Source organism: Nerophis ophidion, linkage group LG10 (genome assembly GCF_033978795.1).
Source record: "Nerophis ophidion isolate RoL-2023_Sa linkage group LG10, RoL_Noph_v1.0, whole genome shotgun sequence".
Lineage (NCBI taxonomy): Eukaryota > Metazoa > Chordata > Actinopteri > Syngnathiformes > Syngnathidae > Nerophis > Nerophis ophidion.
In genome coordinates, this window is record NC_084620.1 from 55,884,934 (window position 1) to 55,907,722 (window position 22,789).

The 22,789-nt window shown below is 38.9% G+C and overlaps 1 protein-coding gene across 3 annotated transcripts in view; it reads left to right on the forward strand.

Annotated features, from left to right (window-relative positions):
* rassf3 (Ras association domain family member 3) overlaps nucleotides 1-22,789 on the forward strand; it is a 103,551-nt gene that overhangs the window by 40,709 nt on the left and 40,053 nt on the right. The window contains exon 1 of one of the 3 annotated variants that reach the window (XM_061914192.1): nucleotides 13,539-13,998. The exons of the other annotated variants lie outside the window; for them this stretch is intronic. Coding sequence (XP_061770176.1) covers nucleotides 13,876-13,998 — 123 coding nt within the window. The 5' untranslated portion in view covers nucleotides 13,539-13,875. Of the gene's footprint in view, nucleotides 1-13,538; nucleotides 13,999-22,789 lie in introns of those variants that run through there. 3 annotated transcript variants of the gene reach the window in all.

Here is a 22,789-nt window from a genome sequence, read left to right on the forward strand (position 1 = left end):
CGATACCTAGATGTGTGGTATCATCCAAAACTAATATCAAGTATCAAATAAGAGAAGAATAAGTGATTATTACATTTTAACAGATGTGTAGATAGAACATGTTAAAACAGAAAATAACCAGCTTTTAACAGTAAATGGACAAATGGATTAATAACCTATTTTTACAGTTTGTCCCTCATAATGTTGATAAAATAATAGGTACACAATATGTTACTGCATGGACGAATTAGGTTTCTTTGTTTGTTTACTTACTAAAAGACAAGTTGTCTAGTATGTTGACTATTTTATTTAAGCACACACTTGCAATAATAAACATATGTTTCATGTATTTTCTGTTCAAATAGAGCCAATAATGCCATTTTTTGGTGGTCCCCTTTATTAAGAAAAGTATTTAAAAGTATCAAAATACCATTAGGTGTCAGGCTTTGATAAATGGATTTGGACTCAGATGCAGATTTGGGACTTTAGACAGGCTTTTATTTTGACAATTTCCTTTTACCCCTATAATCACAAAAATAAACTACTCGGCGAAAAGGTTCCAGAAAAAGAAGGAACAACCGAAAATCACTCCGAACGGAGGAAAACACGAAAGTAAAGACGAACTATAAACGGTATTTAACAAAAAGCGCTCCAACAGGAGGACCAAAACATCTATGAAAAATTCTACACTAACTAATCTAATAAAGTATTTGACAAAAATAGTCACTCAAAAAAGTTGAGGAATGAATGAAAAACTTAACTGAAACTTACCACTGCGGCTGAATAACTAAATAATCCAAATCACTCTGCTGAGGAGGGAAAAAAGGAAAACTCAAAATATTCATAAAGGGGTTCAGGATCAAGGGACATAGGCACAAGACAAGACAAGGCATGGACGCTAGAGAGCACGAATAAACGAGACAATCTGGCACAGAACAAAGGAAGGAGTGAGCTTATAAACACATGAAGGTAATAGGGAACAGCTGGAAACAATCAGAGAACAGGGATGACGTCAGACTGATGACACAAAAGGAAGGGCAAGTGACCTGAAACGAGAGGAGAGTTACTTTTCAAATTAAAACCATAAGACGAAAAACCCAAAACAAGACATCCCTCACCGCGGTGTGACATTAGGTACCAAAATATTGGTATCGGGACAACCCTAGTCACCTGTTCCAACTCATTTTTCCCGTCCGACCACGCCCACAGGGCCAGGGTAATTATAGCGGAAGCCTTACAATGACAAGCTAAAGGCCAAGGCCTGCTTATCTCGTGTGTGTGTGTGTGTGTGTGTGTGTGTGTGTGTGTGTGTGTGTGTGTGTTGGATTTGTTCAAAAGACAAGACGATGGATGGCGGCTTGGCAGCCCCTTTTCTGCCACGTTTATTTTTGGTGCTTTCTGCAGCACAACCACTTTCAAATTAGAGCTTGTCCGTCTAAACATCGCCTGGTGTTCGGGGTGAACTGGTGCAAATGCCCCATAAAAGTGGCTAGAGCCATGCTTTTGTCAGGACTTGGACCATGGGGTGGTTGTTTTCCCGAAATGCAAGTGAATTTGGACCGGACATGGCGTGAAGGAAAATACCTTTTTATTTTAACACTAATAAAAGGAATAAACAAAAGGCGCGCACAAGGGTGAATTACAAAACTTGGCTATAAAAAGAAAAACTAGCACAAAGGCAGAACTATGGACAAAAAAAACAAAAGACACTAACTGTGGCATTAGTAAACAAAACGTACTTGCGATGACGTGAACAGGGCAGCATAGAATATGAAACAAGCAGCGTGAACTAAGCATGAAACCGTAAACATGACATGAAGCAGAGTGTTGTCGCCGGAAAGACAGCCTGGCAACTGCAAGCTTAAATAATAGTGACATGACACAGGTGCGTGACATGAGGACGGGTGAAAACTAATGGGTAGTCATGGAAACAAAACAAACAAGGAAGTGCAAAAACAGGAAATAATGGAGTCTTAAGCAAAACAGAACATAAAACATGATCACAAGACATGACAGCTTTTTGTGGTGGTTTTGTTTTCTAAAATGGGTTGTACTTATATAGTGCTTTTATACCTTCAAGATACTCACTCAAAGCGCTTTGACACTATTTCCACATTCACCCATTCACACACACTGATTGCGGGAGTTGTCATGCAAGGCCCTAACCACCACCCATCAGGAGCAAGGGTGAAGTGTCTTGCTCAAGGACACAACGGACGTGGCGAGGTTGGTAGAAGGTGGGGATTGAACCAGTCTCCAATATTGTCCACACCTGTCTCCATCCAAACACAGCAGGTGACTCGATCACTGCAGTGGCAAAAACAAACAAAAACGGAATGACAATATGTGGACTATGGGGTTTGTTTTTCCGGAAGGCAAAGGAAAGTTGGCGCGGGCAAGACGTGAATTTAAGTACATATTTATTAATAACACTAACAAACTAGAAAAAAAAAGAAGCAAACAAAAGGCGCGCACAATGGCGGAGAACAAACTTGACTACTGAAAACAAAAGACTAGCACAAAGGCAGAACTATGGACAAAAAACAAAAGACACTACTGTGGCATTAAAAAACAAAACTTACGTGGCATGACAAGAAGCACAACTATGGATCGGCATGAGTGACAGACGTAGCATAATGCTACCTCTGTCACTCATGCTGATCATAGTTTGACTAATGAACTATCGATCGGCGGTTATTTGATTGAACCACGTGACCCGATCACTGCAGTGGCAAAAACAAACAAAAACAGAATGACAATATGTGGACTATCGAGTTTGTTTTTCCGGAAGGCAAAGGAAAGTTGGCGCGGGCAAGAGGTGAATTTAAGTACATATTTATTAATAACACTAACAAACTAGAAAAAAAAAGAAGCAAACAAAAGGCGCGCACAATGGCGGAGAACAAACTTGACTACTGAAAACAAAAGACTAGCACAAAGGCAGAACTATGGACAAAAAACAAAAGACACTACTGTGGCATTAAAAAACAAAACTTACGTGGCATGACAAGAAGCACAACTATGGATCGGCATAAGTGACAGAGGTAGCATTATGCTACCTCTGTCACTCATGCCGATCCATAGTTTGACTAATGAACTATGGATCGGCGGTTATTTGATTGAACCACGTGACCCGATCACTGCAGTGGCAAAAACAAACAAAAACGGAATGACAATATGAGGACTATGGGGTTTGTTTTTCCGGAAGGCAAAGGAAAGTTGGCGAGAGCAAGACGTGAATGTAAGTACATATTTATTAATAACACTAACAAACTAGAAAAAAAAAAGAAGCAAACAAAAGGCGCGCACAATGGCGGAGAACAAACCTGACTACTGAAAACAAAAGACTAGCACAAAGGCAGAGCTATGGACAAAAAACAAAAGACACTACTGTGGCATTAAAAAACAAAACTTACGTGGCATGACAAGAAGCACAACTATGGATCGGCATAAGTGACAGAGGTAGCATGATGCTACCTCTGTCACTCATGCCAATCCATAGTCTGACTAATGAACTACGGATCGGCGGTTATTTGATTGAACCACGTGACCCGATCACTGCAGTGGCAAAAACAAACAAAAACGGAATGACAATATGAGGACTATGGGGTTTGTTTTTCCGGAAGGCAAAGGAAAGTTGGCGCGGGCAAGACGTGAATGTAAGTACATATTTATTAATAACACTAACAAACTAGAAAAAAAAAGAAGCAAAAAAAGGCGCGCACAATGGGGGAGAACAAACTTGACTACTGAAAACAAAAGACTAGCACAAAGGCAGAGCTATGGACAAAAAAACAAAAGACAATAACTGTGGCCTTAATAAACAAAACTTACGTGGCATGACAAAAAGTAAAACTATGGATCGGCATGAGTGACAGAGGTAGCACAGCATGATGTGGGTAAAGGTAAAGTCGCCAGGCAGACTACCTGGCAACTACAGGTTTAAATAATGCTGTGGTGATTAGTGACGGGTGTGCGAGTGCAAAACGTGAGACAGGTGCGTGACATAAGGACAGGTGAAAACGAATGGGTAGTCATGGAAACAAAACAACCAAGGAAGTGCAAAAACAGGAACTGAGTGTTCAAAAAACAAACTAAACATGGCCAAACAAAAAAAATATCAACAGACATGACACGGAACTGGGAAGATGCCAGGAAAGAAGGACAAATACTGGGTTTCCCGGCAATTAATGGAAGTTTAGACAAGTAAGCAAAAGAGATGCATGGGGTGTGGCCGCATCGGCACTGCGGTTAAAAAAAAAAGAATAGTAAAATGGGTTATACTTGTATAGCGCTTTTCTACCTTCTAGGTACTCAAATCGCTTTGATACTATTTCCACACTCACCCATTCACACACACCCATTCACACACTGATGGCGGGTGCTAGAGATGCGCGGGTAGGCAATTATATCATCCGCAACCACGTCACCAAAGTCGTCATCCACCCGCCGTCCACCCGAACCAACATTTTATCAGAAACCCGCCACCCGCCCGCTGACATACATCAGAGGTCGGCCACCTTCACCACTCACAGAGCTGTCTAAACCCGTTTAACAGAGTGACGAAGACAATTGGAGCCGCTAAAGTTCTCGCGATTATCCAATTGCCGTTCATCCTGATGATAAGGATATGGGCGTTCTGTGAAGCCATTGCCTTTGACACCTTCAACAACATGTACACACCGATTTTTAGTCCGGCAACATGTTGTGTGCAGCTTCCCCAATCACACGTACAAGATTGAAAGGCATACTGGGTGATACGGACTGCACTGATGGTTGTGATATAAACAACTTTAACACTTACTGATATGCGCCACGCTGTGAAGCCACACCAAACAAGATTGACAAACACATTTCGGGAGAACATCCTCCCAGTAACACAACATAAACGCAACACAACAAATACTCAGAATCCTTTGTATCCGTGAGACATCCTGAATATATTTTACACCCCCGCGCCCCCAACCCCGCCCACCTTGGTGTGGCTTCACAGCGTGGCGCATATTACTAAGAGTGTTAAAATTGTTTATGTCAAAACCATTAGTGTACTCTGTGTCACCCAGTATGCGTTGCAGTCGTGTGCGTGTTGCTTCAGAAGCCACACACAACATGTTGCTGGACTGACAAGTAGATCGTACATGTTGTAGAGGGCGACAAAGTCAATGACTTCATAGCACGCCCTAATACTTATCTGGGTGACTGCCGGTAGTCATTCTAGAGCAGGGGTGGGCATTACGTCGATCGCGATCGACTGGTCGATCTCGGAGGGTGTGTCAGTCGATCTCAAGCCAGGCATTAAAAAATATACATAAAAATGAGCAATCATCAATCATACCAAGACTTCACTTTCATCAGTTGTTTGACATTCTCGGCACCCGAGGATCTTGTGAGATGACGCTGGCTGATGCGAGCTCATATTTAAGAAAAAAATCACTAACAGGGCGGACGCAGAGAAACACATTTTATTTCTAGAGACTCCGTACCTACTGTCAAAACTCTAAAGACCGACTACACAGTTCCTGTCTTCACCATAAAAGACCTGCTTCATCCTGCCTGTGCTAACAAAATAAGAGTCTCAGAAAGCTAGCGAGCTACGGAGTTTGATGCCAATGTATTTCTCCCCCGCCCTCAGCGACCGCTTTCTCACTTGCTTGCCCACCCGCACACTCACTGACGTCACTCACCTGCTGCCAGACATTAAAGGGCCACACACACATATGCTACTCTCATAACAAAGTGTTTAAAAAGGAGTATGCAAGTTGGACAAATGAGATGCCAAATCCAACCACTTTCATGTGGTATTGGACAGAAAGGAGGACTTTTTTTTCCTCCATTTGAAAATGCGGACGTTATCAGCACCACTGTCTAATTCCAATCAATGCAAGTCATCAGAATCAGGTAATACACCAACTTATATTCTTGTCTTCATGAAAGAAAGGAATCTATGTGTGTTAAACATGCTTGTATTATCATTAAACACCATTAACTTGTTAACAAAAATGTCTCTTTCATAAATAAATAAATATAAATTATAAATAGGAATGAGGTAGATCTCCTCGACTTGGTCAATTGAAAAGTAGCTCGCCTGCAGAAAAAGTGTGAGCGCCCCTGTTCTAGAGAATTGTCTTCTTCGCTTTGTGACACGGGTCTTAAATGGCTCTTTGAATGGCAATACCGATCCCAGAACCATGTACATCAAATATTTCCGGATGATTCAACCGCCACCCTCCCGAATCTAATTAAAATCTATTTTTTCGTCATGTCACCCGCCCGACCCGTGGACTCCACGGATGAGACCAAAAACCGCGCATCTCTAGCGGGCGCTAACCACCACCCATCAGGAGCAAGGGTGAAGTGTCTTGCTCAAGGACACAACGGACATGGCGAGGTTGGTAGAAGGTGGGGATCGAACCAGTCTCTAATATTGTCCACACTTGTCTCCATCCAAACACGGCAGCGCGCTCTCTCTGTCGCGCGGTTATTTGATTGAACCACGGGACTCTATCAGGAATAAAAGTGGGTTCTTGTCACTTCTTGTTGTTCCAATTATTGGACCCTGAAGGAAGCGTATAAGCAGAGGTGGGTAGTAACGCGCTACATTTACTCCGTTACATCTACTTAAGTAACTTTTGGGATAAATTGTACTTCTACGAGTAGTTTTTATGCAACATACTTTTACTTTTACTTGAGTATATTTATAGAGAAGAACGCTACTTTTACTCCGTTCCATTCATCTACATAAAGCTCGCTACTTTTTTAAATCTATCTAATAATGTTTGTTTTGTGGCGCAGTGGGAGAGTGGCCGTGCGCAACCCGAGGGTCACTGGTTCAAATCCCACCTAGAACCAACCTCGTCACGTCTGTTGTGTCCTGAGCAAGACACTTCACCCTTGCTCCTGATGGGTGCTGGTTGGCGCCTTGCATGGCAGCTCCCTCCATCAGTGTGTGAATGTGTGTGTGAATGGGTAAATGTGGAAGTAGTGTCAAAGCGCTTTGAGTACCTTGAAGGTAGAAAAGCGCTATACAAGTACAACCCATTTATTTATTTATTATTTATTAATGACAGAGCTTCAAAGTAGAATCTACGCATGCCTGAGTTTCACCAATCACATGCAGTCACCGGTGACGTTGGACCAATCAAACAGAGCCAGGCGGTCACATGACCGTGATACGTAAAACCCGACTGAAACATTTTGACAAACTTATTTGGGTGTTACCATTTAGTGGTCAATTGTGCAGAATATGTACTGTACTGTGCAATCTAATAATAAAAGTATCAATCAATCAATCAATCAAAAGTGTAAAGGAAAAAAGACACTTTTTATTTCAACCGTACTTCCCGTCAAAAGCCTAAAGACTGATCTTCACAATAAAAGCGCCATTCCATCGCGCCTGCGTTAACAAAACAAGAGTCTCCGAAAGCCAGCGCAAACAAGCTAGCAAGCTACAGAGTTTGCCGCCGATGTATTTCTTGTAAAGTGTATAAAAACGAATATGGAAGCTGGACAGAAAAGATGCCAAAAACCAACGACTTTCATGTGGTATTAGACAGAAAAGAGGAACTTTTTTTCTCCTCCATTTGAAAACGTGGACGTCTGATTCCAATCAATGCAAGTCATCAGAATCAGGTAATACGCCAACTTATATTCTTGTCTTCATGAAAGATAGGCATCTATATGTTAAACATGCATGTATGTTCATTAAAACACCTTTAGATGTGAACAAAAACGGCAAAATAAATAAATATAAATTATATACTGTATATATGTATGTATGTATATGTATATATATATATATATATATATATATATATATATATATATATATATTTATTTATTTATTTATATGATGTGTGTGTGTATAAATGATTTGTGTGTGTATGTATGATATGTGTGTGTATAAATGATATGTGTGTGTATAAATGATATGTGTGTGTATGTATATATGAGGTAGATCACCTCGACTTGGTCATTTATTAAGTAATTTATAAACGTTGAAAAACCTATTGGGGTGTTACCATTTAGTGGTCAATTGTATGGAATATGTACTGTACTGTACAATCTACTAATACAAGTTTTAATCAATCAATCCAATCAATGAATGCCTACTGAGGCTATGGTGCTGTTAAGTTATTGTGGCTCAATGTGCCATTTTTTTATTTTAATGTACTATTATTTTATATATATATTATTATTTTAGTTGCTTAAGAGATATTCCTGGCTCTGAATTTGCTGATTGCTATTTTTATGTTTTTGTGCATTACTTGTTGCCGTAATCAGGTTACTCATCAGTTACTCAGTACTTGAGTAGTTTTTTCACAACATACTTTTTACTTTTACTCAAGTAAATATTTGGGTGACTACTCCTTACTTTTACTTGAGTAATGAATCTCTAAAGTAACAGTACTCTTACTTGAGTACAATTTCTGGCTACTTTACCCACCTCTGTGTATAAGTGAGTGCCAGTGCCTATTATGGCCATTTAAAAGTCAGCTGGCGAGCACGTGGGTGTTTTATAGAAGATTTAATAACGTGCAGGAGGGGGGAAAAAAACCTACAGACCAGCGATGTGATTGTGGATGCAAACCTTTTTGCAAGTGTTAAAGTGCAGCCTGCGCAGCTGCATCTCTGTCACACTGCTGCTGACCTTTTATTTTAGGAATGTGGGTAACCGTTTTCCTTCCGGCAATGGTGTGTGTGTTTTGTTTTTTAAACCAAGTTGTGAATATGCTGACATGTGATCTTCTGTGATGATCAAAGTCAGCAGAAGATCTGTTGAAAAGTATATGGTTTTGTGTTAAAGTTGTGTACTTTTTCCTGAGATCGCTCATTAAATAATATATATTTTGTCAGTATAGGACACAACATTAACATTTTTGTGGGAGGTAAAACAATACCCTTTTGTTAGTCTTTAAAAAAAAAAAAATACAAACATTTAAAGGCCTACTGAAATGAGATGTTCTTATTTAAACGGGGATAGCAGGTCCATTCTATGTGTCATACTTGATCATTTCGCCATATTTTTGCTGAAAGGATTTAGTAGAGAACATCCACGATAAAGTTTGCAACTTTTTGTCGTTAATAAAAAAACCTTGCCTGTACTTGAAGTAGCAGACGATGCGCGTGTGACGTCACGGGTTGTGGAGCTCCTCACATCTGAACATTGTTTACAATCATGGCCACCAGCAGCGAGAGCGATTCGGACCGAGAAAGCGACCGATTTCCCCATTTAATTTGAGCGAGGATGAAAGATTTGTGGATGAGGATAGTGAGAGTGAAGGTCTAGGAAAAAAAAAAAGACTAGGGCAGTGGGAGCGATTTAGATGTTATTAGACACATTTACTAGGATAATTCTGGAAAATCCCTTATCTGCTTATTGTGTTACTAGTGTTTTAGTGAGATTATATGGTCATACCTGAAAGTCGGAGGAGTGTGGTGACAGCCAGTGTCTCGACGAGGCGAAGCGAAGGCAGCCGTTGGGGCCGGGCTGAGAATTTTTTCCCCCCCCCCTCCTCCACGGTGGAAGCATCCCACGTTCAGGGGCGGCCGGTCGGAGGAGGAAAGCGAGTCCACGGCTGCCTCTTTGACAGGTGCACAAGGAACGACGCAAGCTTTCCGCTCATGTCTACGGTAAGAGCCGACTTATTACCACAATTTTCTAACCAAAACCTGCCGGTTGACATGTGGTAAGGAACCATGTTCGCTTGACCGCTCTGTTCCATAGTAAAGCTTCACCGTCATCTTTTGGGAAAGGAAACAAGGAAACACCGGCTGTGTTTGTGTTGCTAAAGGCTCAAAGGCGGCCGCAATACACCGCTTCCCACCTACATCTTTCTTCTTTGACGTCTCCATTATTTATTGAACAAATTGCAAAAGATTCAGCAACACAGATGTCCAGAATACTATGTAATTATGTGATTAAAGCAGACGACTTATAGCTGGGATCGGGGCTGGAACAAAATCCCCGCTACAATCCGTGACGTCACGCGCACGCGTCATTATACCGCGACGTTTTCAACAGGATACTTCGCGCGAAGTTTAAAATTGCAATTTAGTAAACTAAAAAGGCTGTATTGGCATGTGCTGCAATGTTAATATTTCATCATTGATATATAAACTATCAGACTGCATGGTCGCTAGTAGTGGCTTTCAGTAGGCCTTTAACTTGATTACACACAAAGCAATAAATACTGTACAGAATATAGACATGTTGTAAGTAGACGAAGCATTGGCTGTTGTGACGCGAGAAATTTGGCCGCCATCTTGAAGTGGTGATGAGGAGCTGGCGAGGAGCCTAAACTGACAGTTGACAGGTAGAAAACAAAGATGGTGTTCAGCGTTTTCCTGCTGAAATGAGCGGACTGTTGAAAATGGGAATCGTGGGATTACTTTTCACAAGTAAGATTTAACATTAACGTACTATTGGTTGTATTTTGTGAAAAGAATATGACCACAGAGTTGAGAAGGACCAAAGATCTTCAATAGTGCTGAAATTGTAGCCGCCAGCAAACAAGAGTATGACCATAATAGAATTGCTTGTCAATGAAATTATTTACATTTAGAAATGTCATACTTGAATAACATAAAGTTGAAATAAATGATGAAGATAAAGATTTTTCAAAATTCTAAATTCACCAGCCGCCGCTGACTATGATGCATTCTCATTTTAGGCAAAGTTTAAGACAATACTTTCTTAACAGTATAATTGTAACCAGGAATAAGTCTTCAAGTAACAATATTCAAATACTAACATTGTTGGGTAAGACAGAATTTGGTTTTATTCTGAATCCAGTCAAACAGATTGGTGGGTTTAGCTGATATAAAGACTTTCAGGTGTTTATACATGTTTATGTTTAAGTATTTGGCAGACGCTTTTATCCAAAGCGACATACATAAAAAATACATATAAAATCACTGTAAACATGATCATTTAAGGGAAGAATGTGATAGAAAATATCAATACAAAGTGTCAAGACAGAATAAACTCTCTGCTACTGCAGCAACAGAGATACAAGATGGCGGCCCCGCGTCTCGTCAGTAGGCTGTGGGCAGTACCAATCCATGCTGCGTACTCTTAGAACAGGGGTGTACAAAACTTTTTCCACAGAGGGCCGCACACGGAAACATTTAAGCATGCGGGGGCCATTTTGATATTTTTCATTTTCAAACCATAACAAAATATATGGATTTTTTTTTTAGTCCTTATTGCTCCTGTGGAGCATAGAGGGTCTCAGTCAATAAAATGTTAAAAATAAGTCAAATTAATATTTTTTATTATTATTTAATGCTTACAGTACATCTCTATATCAACTTGAGGTTGATATAAAGTAAAACAAATAAGGTTTTATGCCTTTTCTGTCAAAGACAACTTTGTTTTTTTTTATAGTAAAACTGAAATATGCAGTATTTAGATAGATAGTACTTTATTGATTCCTTCAGGAGAGTTCCTTTATTTAGCAATTAAAGCCCTCAAAGATCAATAATGCAGGACACTATCGATTTTAATTATTTAATATTTTTGAGTAATCACAGTGAAAAGTTAAATAAAATCCTGCTAAATATATTTGAGATCCGAAAGGTTCCCCACTCATAAAGTGATGCATTTTTATACATTTTTTTTTACTTTTAACACTTAAATTTCAAGATCAACTTCCGATGTATCTGTCGATTTTAAGTTTGAACTATTATTTGGTTTGTTTTATGCTCTTTTGTCAAAGCTTTGATGTTTTCATATGGCAACCACACAACATACGCAATATTTTTTCCACATAAAACATTTTAAAGTGATCATTTTTAAGTAATAATTCATTATAACATAGATTTTTTTTTGCCCTTTTTTTGGAGCAATGCAAAAAAAAAGAAAATAAAGACATGGCAGCTTTGTGTCAAAATTGCAACTTTTTCTCATTAGATTTCACATCATTCCACTTTTTTCAAATGTTTTTTTAAATTTTTGCAATACTATCAATCTTGCAATTTTTGCAGAATGTTTTGCGGGCCACTAAACAATTAGCTGCGGGTCGCAGATGGCCCCCAGGCCGCACTTTGGACACCCTTGCCTTATAAGGTATCTATGATTTAAAAATGCTGTTACTTCCTTATTATCGGTAGACTACAACAGGGATGTCCAAAGTGCGGCCTGGGGGCCATTGGCGGCCCGCAGCTAATTGTTTAGTGGCCCGCCACACATTCTGGAAATGCTATTGTAGAAATAAAAAAACGACATTAAAAATATTGGATTGAGGTGAAATCTAACGAGAAAAAGTTGCAATGTTGGCACAAAGCTGCCATACAGGTTTTTTTTTTTCTTTTGTCTTTATTTTACCATGTAAAAAACATCTTTACCATGAATTGATTAACGTGGACCCCGACTTAAACAAGTTGAAAACTTATTTGGGTGTTACCATTTAGTGGTCAATTGTACGGAATATGTACTGTACTGTGCAATCTACTAATAAAAGTTTAAATCAATTAATTATCTATTTTTTTGCCATTGTTTCAAAACAAAAAATAATGACAAAAAATCCATCTTATAATGAATTATTTCCAAAGCTCCAATTAGTTCAAAAATTTCAATTTAAAATGTTTTATGTGGTAAATATTGCATATATTGTGCAGTTGCCATATAAAAACAAAGTTTTTTTTGACAAAAGAGCATAAAACCAACAAAATAATAGTTCAAACCTAAAATTGACAGATATATCTGAAGTTGATCTCATAACTTAAGTGTTGTAAAACAAATAATTATAAAAATGTAACACTTTATGAGTGGGGGACCTTTTTGGATCCCAAAGATATTTAGTGGGATTTTATTTATTTTTCCACTGTGATTACTCAGAAATAATAATACATTTAAATCAATGGTGTCCTGTCTTATTGATCTTTTTAGGGCTCCAATTACTTCAGATCAAACATTGCTTTCTGGATGTTTTGGGCAATGGGGGAAAAACTGCATATTTCAGTTTTACTATAAAAAAACAAAGTTGTCTTTGACTGAAAAAGCGTAAATCCTTTTTTTTTTTTTTTTTTTACTATATATATATACCTGAAGTTGATATAGAGATTTACTGTAAGCGTTACATAAAAAAATGAAAATAATAATTTGACTTATTTTTAACATGTTAATGACGGAGACACTCTATGGTCCCTGGGAGTCCTAAAGGTAAAACTAAATCAAAAATCCATATATTTCTGCGATGAGGTGGCGACTTGTCCAGGGTGTACACCGCCTTCCGCCCGATTGTAGCTGAGATAGGCGCCAGCGCCCCCTGCGACTCCAAAAGGGAATAAGCGGTAGAAATGGATGGATGGTTTCAAAATAAAAAATATCAAAACGGTCCCCCGCTTGCTTTCATTTTTCAGTGTGTGGCCCTCAGTGGAAAAAGTTTGGACACCCCTGCGCTTATAAAATGTCTATGATTTAAAAATGCAGTTACTTCCTTATTATCGATGGACTACAACCAGTAACACAAGCGCTGATTGGTTATCTGTTGTGTCATGGGCAGGGTTTCAATGCATGTTCCCGATTGGTTGGCTGCAGTAGTGGGCGTGGCCTTACTGTATCCTCACTGTGGTGTCTTCAATCATTCGCGAAGAGTCGGCGTACCGGCCGCTGCTAACTAACTTTTTATCCAGGCTTTTTCTTTTAAGATTAACACAACTCAAACACAGAGTTTTTTGTTCGTGTAAAAACATTTTTATTTCCCAAAAATGAGGACGGTTAAATGAGTCGCGCCGGTGGAAACAAGAAGACTTGTAAGGCGGAAATAACCCCTTAGCTAGCGAACAACGAGCTAACGCACTTTTTTTTTTTTCTAATTCAAGTTACTTTTTAAAAAAATTTTTTTGAAGGAGAATTAACTTTTTGTGGGGTAGTTTGATGGAGGAAAGCGGCCAATGACGTGGAATAGCACCATGAGCAGCGGCTACAGTAGCTTGGAGGACGACTCCGAGGAATACTTTTTCACGGCCAGAACTTCTTTCTTCAAGAAACCTTTGGCAAAAGTCACAGAGACGAAGGTGAATATGCTTTAAATATTTCTCTACAAACACCAAATCCTTTTCAAAATGTTGCAACTTCTACTTCTACTGCGTGTGTACACTTTTTACTTGAAAGGGTTGTCGCTCAAAATTCCTCTTACTTTTGTGTGTGTGTGTATATATATATATATATGTATGTATGTATGTATGTATGTATATATATATATATATATATATATATATATATATATATATATGTATGTATATATATGTATATATGACTTAGCAGTGTTTGGCTTGTATCTGCTTAAAAAAAATAGACTTCATTCCAATCCATGAGTGTGTCCACCTGTTGTTGCCCTTCTCCCGACAGTCTTAACATTAAGTGGAGGAACATGGAGTCTTAAAGGCCTACTGAAATGAGCTCCACACATCTGAACACATCATGGCCACCAGCAGCGAGAGCGATTCGGACCGAGAAAGCGACGATTTCCCCATTAATTTGAGCGAGGGTGAAAGATTCGTGGATGAGGAAAGTGAGAGTGAAGGACTAGAAGAGAGAAAAAAAAAGACGAGGGCAGTGGGAGCGATTCAGATGTTATTAGACACATTTACTAGGATAATTCTGGAAAATCCCTTATCAATTAATGTTTACTTATATAGCAGTCTTAACATTAAGTGGAGGAACATGGAGTCTTAAAGGCCTTCTAAAATGAGCTCCTCACATCTGAACGTTGATTACAATCATGGCCACCAGCAGCGAGAGCGATTCGGACCGAGAAAGCGACGATTTCCCCATTAATTTGAGCGAGGGTGAAAGATTCGTGGATGAGGAAAGTGAGAGTGAAAGACTAGAAGAGAAAAAAAAAAAGACGAGGGCAGTGGGAGCGATTCAGATGTTATTAGACACATTTACTAGGATAATTCTGGAAAATCCCTTATCAATCAATCAATGTTGACTTATATAGCCCTGAATCACTAGTGTCTCAAAGGACTGCACAAACCACGACGACATCCTTGGTAGGCCCACATAAGGGCAAGGAAAACTCACACCCAGTGGGATCGTCGGTGACAATGATGGCTATGAGAAACCTCGGAGAGGACGAAAGCAATGGATGTCGAGCGGGTCCAACATGATACTGTGAAAGTTCAATCCATAATGGATCAAACACAGTCGCGAGAGTCCAGTTCAAAGCGGATCCAACACAGTAGCGAGAGTCCCGTTCACAGCGGAGCCAGCAGGAAAACATCCCAAGCGGAGGCGGAACAGCAGCGCAGAGATGTCGTGTTACTAGTGTTTAGTGAAATTATACCTGAAAGTCGGAGGGGTGTGGTGACCGCCAGTGTCTTCGATGGAAGCCACGTCTCTCGACGAGGCAAGGCAGCCGGGCTGAGATTTTTTTCCCAACCCTCCTCCACGGTGTAAGCATCCGACGGTCGGGGGCGGCCGGTTGGAGGAGGCAAGAGAGTCCGCAGCTGCAGGAGGCACGACGCAAGCTCTCCGCTCATAACTACGACTTAATACCACCATTTTCTCGGTAGGGAACTATGTTCGCTTGACCGCTCTGTTCCATAGTAAAGCTTCACCGTCAGCTTTCGGGAATGTAAACAAGGAAACAAGGGCTGTGTTTGTGTTGCTAAAGGCAGCCGCAATACACCGCTTCCCACCTACATCTTTCTTCTTTGACGTCTCAATTATTAATTGAACAAAATGCAAAAGATTCAGCAACACAGATGTGTAGTTATGCGATCAAAGCAGACGACTTATGGCTGTGATCGGTGCTGGATCAAAATGTCCACTACAATCCGTGACGTCATCAGACCGCAACGTTTTCAACAGGATACTTTGCGCGAAATTTAAAATTGCAATTTAGTAAACTAAAAAGGCCGTATTGGCATGTGTTGCAATGTTAATATTTCATCATTGATATATAAACTATCAGACTGTGTGGTCGGTAGTTGTGGTTTTCAGTAGGCCTCTAAAGCAGCTCATTTTCTAACACATTTAATGCCGAATTAAAGAAAATCCGCTTAACTTTAGCAAGCAAAGCATTTTTTTATGTACAACCTGCGAATGAAGTCTTCAAAGAGTCAGCCGACGCTAAATCGACATCATTTTCCAATGCGGTTTGGTGTGCATGGGCGCATATTTGCTGAGCAACCGGTTTGAAGCTGACCCCACCCCCCCGTGAATGTTTAACCTGAAAGTCCACAAGTGCCCCCCCCCCCCCCCCTCCCTCCTCTCTTTTGCTTTGAGTTCTTTCAGACTTGACCCTAATAAGTCACATGAAGTGGTGATTAGATGGTTATTTTTAGTTGCACGCTAGCAGACATGCACCTTGACTTTTCTAGTTGGTTAAAATCCCAAAAAGAATTGCCCTTTGAACGCACACCAAGAATTTCCCAGCATGCAATGTTGACAAGCCTAAATAGTTGATTTGTTGTGCACTTTGATGTCATGACAGGAACTTCTTCTTTGCCTAATGCAGTGCTTTTCAACCTTTTTTGAGCCAGGGCACATTTTTTGCGTTGAAAAAATGCGGAGGCACACCACCAGCAGAAATCATTAAAAAACGAAACTCGGTTGACGGTAAAAAGTCGTTGTCGCAATTGTTGGATATGACTTTAAAGCAGGGGTCGGGAACCCTTTTTGGCTGAGAGAGCCAAAAAGCCAAGTATTTTAAAATGTATTTCCGTAAGAGCCATATAATATTTTTTTTGAACACTGAACACAACTAAACACGTGCATTTTTAAGTAAGACCAACATTTCTAGAGTATAATAGGTCTCTTATTCTTTGTAATAATATTGTTATTCTGAAGCTAACTGTAGAGGGGGCGTGGCCCGCGAGCCTGCAGCGAACTGGAGTGTGCCAGGACCGGCCTCGAAATCAGCGAGAGCTGCGTAGAAGGCCCACCTGATCCTTGTTATTTAATCAGCTGTCGCTCTGTTATAAGCAGCAGCCAGGAGGAGAGATGGGGTTGGAGCTGGAGCCAGAGCGGGAGCGAGAACAAAAGAGAAAAATACAATTGCTGGAAAGCAACTGAGAGACTTGTTGAAAAATAAAACAATAGTGTAACCCTGAAACGGGCTCTCATGTCGGTACTTGGTGGTCTGAAGAACCCCAAGGAGGACAAGCGCCACACTAACCAATAATAAAGAAATAACTTCTTAAAGCAACTTCTTGAACAGGTGCGGTTGTAAACGGATGGATGGACTAAAAAATACATGACAATGTTTTATGTTTTGAATATTATTTTTAATATTATTACAAGTGGAATTATTCGTTACTTATCATGTTAAGCAATGTCAGCTTAGATTTATCTGAGAGCCAGATGCAGTCATCAAAAGAGCCACATCTGGCTCGCGAGCCATGGGTTCCCTACCCCTGCTTTAAAGCATAACCAAGCATGCATCATTATAGCTCTTGTCTCAAAGTAGGTGTACTGTCACACCTGTCATATCACACCCTGACTTATTTGGACTTTTTTGCTGTTTTCTTGTGTCTAGTCTTTTAGTTCTTGTCTTGCGCTCGTATTTTGGTGGCTCTTTCTCTGTGTTTTCATGTATTGCTTTGAGCGATATTTCCCGCATCTACTTTGTTTTTATCCTTCATCGTGGGGGCATTGACATGTCATGTTCGGATGTACTTTGTGGAAGCCATCTTTGCTCCACAGTAAGTCTTTGCTGTCGTCCAGCATTCTGGTTTTGTTTACTTTGTGTCCAGTTCAGTTTTAGCTTTGTTTTGCATAGCCTTCCCTAAGCTTAAATGCCTTTTCTCAGGGGCACTTACCTTTTGTTTATTTGTTGTTTATCCATTAAATACCTTTTTACCTGCATACTGCCTCCCGCTGTATCGACATCTACAAAGCAATTAGCTACCTGCTGCCACCTACTGATATGGAAGAGTATTACACTGTTACTCTGCCCAGCTCTAGACAGCACCGACACTCAACAACAACACATCATTTGCAGACTATAATTACTGGTTTGCTGAAAAATATTTTTAATCCAAATAAGTGAAATTAGATAATCTCCCACGGCACACAAGACTGTATCTCACGGCACACTAGTGTGCTAGTGCCGCGGCACGGTGGTTGAAAAACACTGGCCTAATGTGTGCAACGCATGACCCTCCACGTGCCTGCTATTATAGACCATATAACATTAGTTTGTGTGTGTGTGTGTGTGTACAATGTGGTCCATAGAGGTCTTTAAGATGTGGCCTCAGGCTCTCGGTGGGACGCCCGCCGTTGTGTGGTGGTCACGCAGGCCAGCACTAATTACAGCTGCTGTGGGGGGCGTGACCCCCTGGAAAACATGTGTATGAAATTACTAGTTGTGTGTCAGAAAAAGTAGACGCTTCTCTTCTGCAGAAGTAAACGTGGTGTGCAGGGTTTCCGCGGGTCATTAAATGGGTTTTTGCAAAAATTAAAGCCTTTAAATGGCATTAAAAAACACCTATAAAAAAATGTTCTACAATTGCAGGCCTGGGCTTTTAGTCAATAAGTCAACAAATTGAACTATCCAATCCAATCCACTTTATTTATATAGCACATTTAAACAACAATAATGTTTCCAAAGTGCTGCACAGCCATGTTAAAAACAATATTATGCGCCACCAATGACTGAATAAAACAAAAAAATGAATAAAAATAAAACCAATAAAAACAATATAAAAACAAATATGATTAAAAACGATTTTAAAGGGTAAAATCAATTAAAACAGTAAAATAAAAATCAAAGTGTATAAAAAACACAGAGGACAACAGAGGACCACACAACTCACGTATTGTTAAAAGCCGAAGAATAAAAGTGGGTCTTAAGACGAGACTTAAAACACTCCACTGTGGAAGCAGTTTGAACATGGAGCGGCAGAGTGTTCCAGAGCTTAGGGCCGACCACAGAGAAGGCCCTGTCTCCCCTGGTCTTAAGTCTGGTTTTGGGCACCACGAGCTGGAGCTGGCTTTCGGACCTCAAAGCGCGCGCAGGGATGTAAATTTGGATGAGGTCCGAGATATATTGAGGTGCAAGTCCATGTAAAGATTTAAAAACAAACAGCAATGTTTTAAAATCAATTCTAAAATGAACAGGGAGCCAGTGCAAACTCTGAAGAATTGGGGTTATATGCTGGCGTTTCCTGGCCCCTGTTAAAAGTCGTGCTGCAGCGTTCTGGACTAACTGCAACTGGGAGAGAGCTTTTTGGCTAATGCCAGCATAAAGTGCATTGCAGTAGTCCAGGCCACTTGAAATAAAAGCATGCACGACTTGTTGAAAAAGGTTAAAAGATAAAAACGGTTTAACCTTTACTAAAAGACAAAGGTGATAAAAACACGATTTTAAAACGCCATTGACTATACTATAAAAGAAAATGAACTCAATTACTTTGCCGTATTCATTTTTAACTTTCTAACTGGGTAAAAGAGGCCTTACTCTGTGCATCGCTCTCAGCACCTAAGCCAGGTGTGTCCAAAGTGCGGCCCGGGGGTCATTTTAATTTTTTAACGGCCCCACGGCACATTTTAAGAGTACAATTAATAAACATTAAAAACATAAAATGTGGTATAAAGGACCAAACAGGTGAAATGTAACAAGAAATTGTTGCAATGCTTACTCTTATAACACAAAGCTGCCATGCAGGCTGTTTCTTTCTTTAAAAAATAATAATGAATCAAAATCAATGTCATTTTGAATTGACCTATTCAAGGCTTGGAATACGTCACATTAAATATTCCACTTTGAGATATTTTTTGTGGGAAAATGTTGCATATTTTGTGTTTTGCCATATAAAAAAACTTAGCTGTTTTTTTTTAAAGAAGGACCTAAAACAAACAAAACATAAACAACAATAAAACTTAAAATTGACAGATATATCTGAAGTTGATCTCGAGATTATTGTGCTAAAAGTAAACAGTAAAAAAAATGTATGATTTATTTTTTAACACTTTAATAAGTATGAGACTTTTGGATCCCCAATAATTTTAGTGTGATTTGTTTTTAAGTGTCATTGCTCAAAAAATAATAATGAATCAAAATCCAAAATTAAGGCTCCAATTATTATATAATCTCAAATATTCCATCTAAAAAGTTATTGGGCGAAAATATTGCATATTTTGTGTTTATTCCATTTATTTTTTTCTAATGTTGATCTAGAGATGTAAAACTTGCATAATAATAAAAATTATAATACTGAATAATGACACATTTTTAATATATTTTTTGACCAAATCCCTTTGGGGTCCCCGGGATCATAACTGAGTGGAGGCCTAAATGTATATTTTTTATACTGGTTTTTAAAATAAAAATTATGAAAATGGCCCCCGCTTGCTCTGATTTTGCAGTGTGCGGCCCTCAGTGGAAAAAGTTTGGACACCCATGACCTAAGCACGTTTATTCGATAGTAAGAATTACATGAACAAAGTGAGTCTCTTGTCAGTCATCAACAATCTTTGTTTCGATACAACAATATAATACATTGAATTCAAAGAGTCAGAACCGACAAGTAAACAAAATCTCAGTCCATTTTTTTTTTCAAAATATGTATATAGATATAATTTTTCTTTATAATTTTCAGACAGTAATCAAGAAATTGAAACAAAACTACTATAATAAAATGCAAGAAAAAGGAAACGTGCATGGGATAACAAAAGATAATGGAAAAAAAAATAAAAGCATCATATTTACAATTTTTTTTGTCTTTGATGGAAACGGTCTTTATAATGTATTTTAGGACGTGGGAACCTTTCATGACCTTTTTGTTTTTCTTTGGCATCATTATTAAACGCTGACGCAAAGCTAGATTTTTTTTTGACGTGCTCATAAAGGAAGGTATGGAGGGGGAGGCGCAAAATGCTTTGGCGTACGCAAGCTACGTGACGCGACAGTATATTTCAGCCTTTAGCTTATGTATGTATGTATGTGTGTGTGTGTGTGTGTGTGTGTGTATATATGTATATATATATATATATATATGTGTATATGTATGTATGTATGTGTATATATATGTATATATATATATATATGTATATATATGTATATATGTATGTATGCGTGTGTGTGTGTGTGTGTGTGTGTGTGTGTGTATATATATATGTATATATATATGTATGTATGTGTGTATGTATGTATGTATGTATATATATGTATATGTATATGTGTATATATATATATATATATATATCTATATATATATATATATATATATATATATATATATAGATATATATATATATATATATATATAGATATAGTACAGGCCAAAGGTTTGTGGACACACCTCATTCAATGGGTTTTCTTTATTTTCATGACTATTTACATTGTAGATTGTCAATGAAGGCATCCCAACTATGAATGAACACATGTGAAGTTATGTACATAACAAAAAAAAAAATGAAATGACTGAAAACATGTTTTATTTTCTTCAAAATAGCCACCCTTTACTCTGATTACTGCTTTCCGCACTCTTGGCATTCTCTCCATGAGCTATAACTACTTCAAGACTGTTGTACAACCATTTCAGGTTGACTACCTCTTGAAACTCATGGAGAGAATGCCAAGAGTGTGTAAAGTAGTAATCAGAGCAAAGGGTGGCTATTTTGGAGAAACTTGAATATAAAACATGTTTTCAGTCATTTCACCTTTTTTTTTTGTTAAGCACATAACGCCACAGGTGTTCATTCATAGATTTGATATGTGACAATCTACAATGTAAATAGTCATGAAAATAAAGAAAACGCATTGAATGAGAAGGTGTGTCCAAACTTTTGGCCTGTACTGTGTGTGTGTGTGTGTGTGTGTGTGTGTGTATATATATATGTATGTATGCATGTGTTTTATATATATATATAATTAGGGGTGTAACGGTACGTGTATTTGTATTGAACTGTTTCGGGACGGGGGTTCCGGTTCGGTGCGTAGCAGTACCAAACGAGTTACACACGAATATATGAAGTAGCTGCCTATGCTAAAGTCTTTACAAGCTGCTCCGCTCCGTTCTGCCTCTGTCTGTACACAGCACCCTGCATTGTCCCTCCCCTCCCTCACAACCATCTGATTGGTTACATACAAAGCCAATCAGCAATGCGTATTCAGAGCGCATGTCGTCAGCGCTTTAGTGTCGATGTCGAGCAAATAGGTCTTTAGCAGGGGAGCAACGCACTCTCCCCAAATTATATTCCAAGTCAACTACTTTCTAAACATCACTATGAGCCCGTTGACCTTCTAGAAACTTAAACTGCAGCTCAGCTCAATCGCAGTCCTGACTTTAGGTGAAGGCTAGTTAGCTTTTAGCGTAACGTTAACTAATTTTGCTGTGTGTGTGCACGCGTGTGTGTGCGTGCGTGTGTTACGGACAGTGTTGATTGAGGTGTTGAAGCAGCAAAAAAGGACATTAAATGAAAATTTTCTGTCTGATAGTGTATAAAATAATGTAAGTGCATCATAAAGCCTACATGAACTCCATGGTGGTCAGGGATGAATTTTCAGCTATAGTTACATGAATCATTAGTAATGTAGCAGCCTAATTTTGAATGGCAGGGTCCCTGCTATCACATGTTGATAAAAATATAACATTTACATAATAAACATCAACTACAGGCTTCCCCAATGCTGTAATAAACTAAGCATGATGAGTTGACTTGAAACTGTTTAATGTTGCACTTTTTATATGTAGAAGAAAAGTTGTATCATTTTATTTAATCAAAGCAACAACTTGAAGCGGTTCAATGTGGATTAACGTGGGCAAAATTATTAGAGTGTTCCCAATGTTAAAAGGATCAAGCCATTGTTTACAAATATGGTAAATAAATAACTAAAAAAATGTATATTTTGTT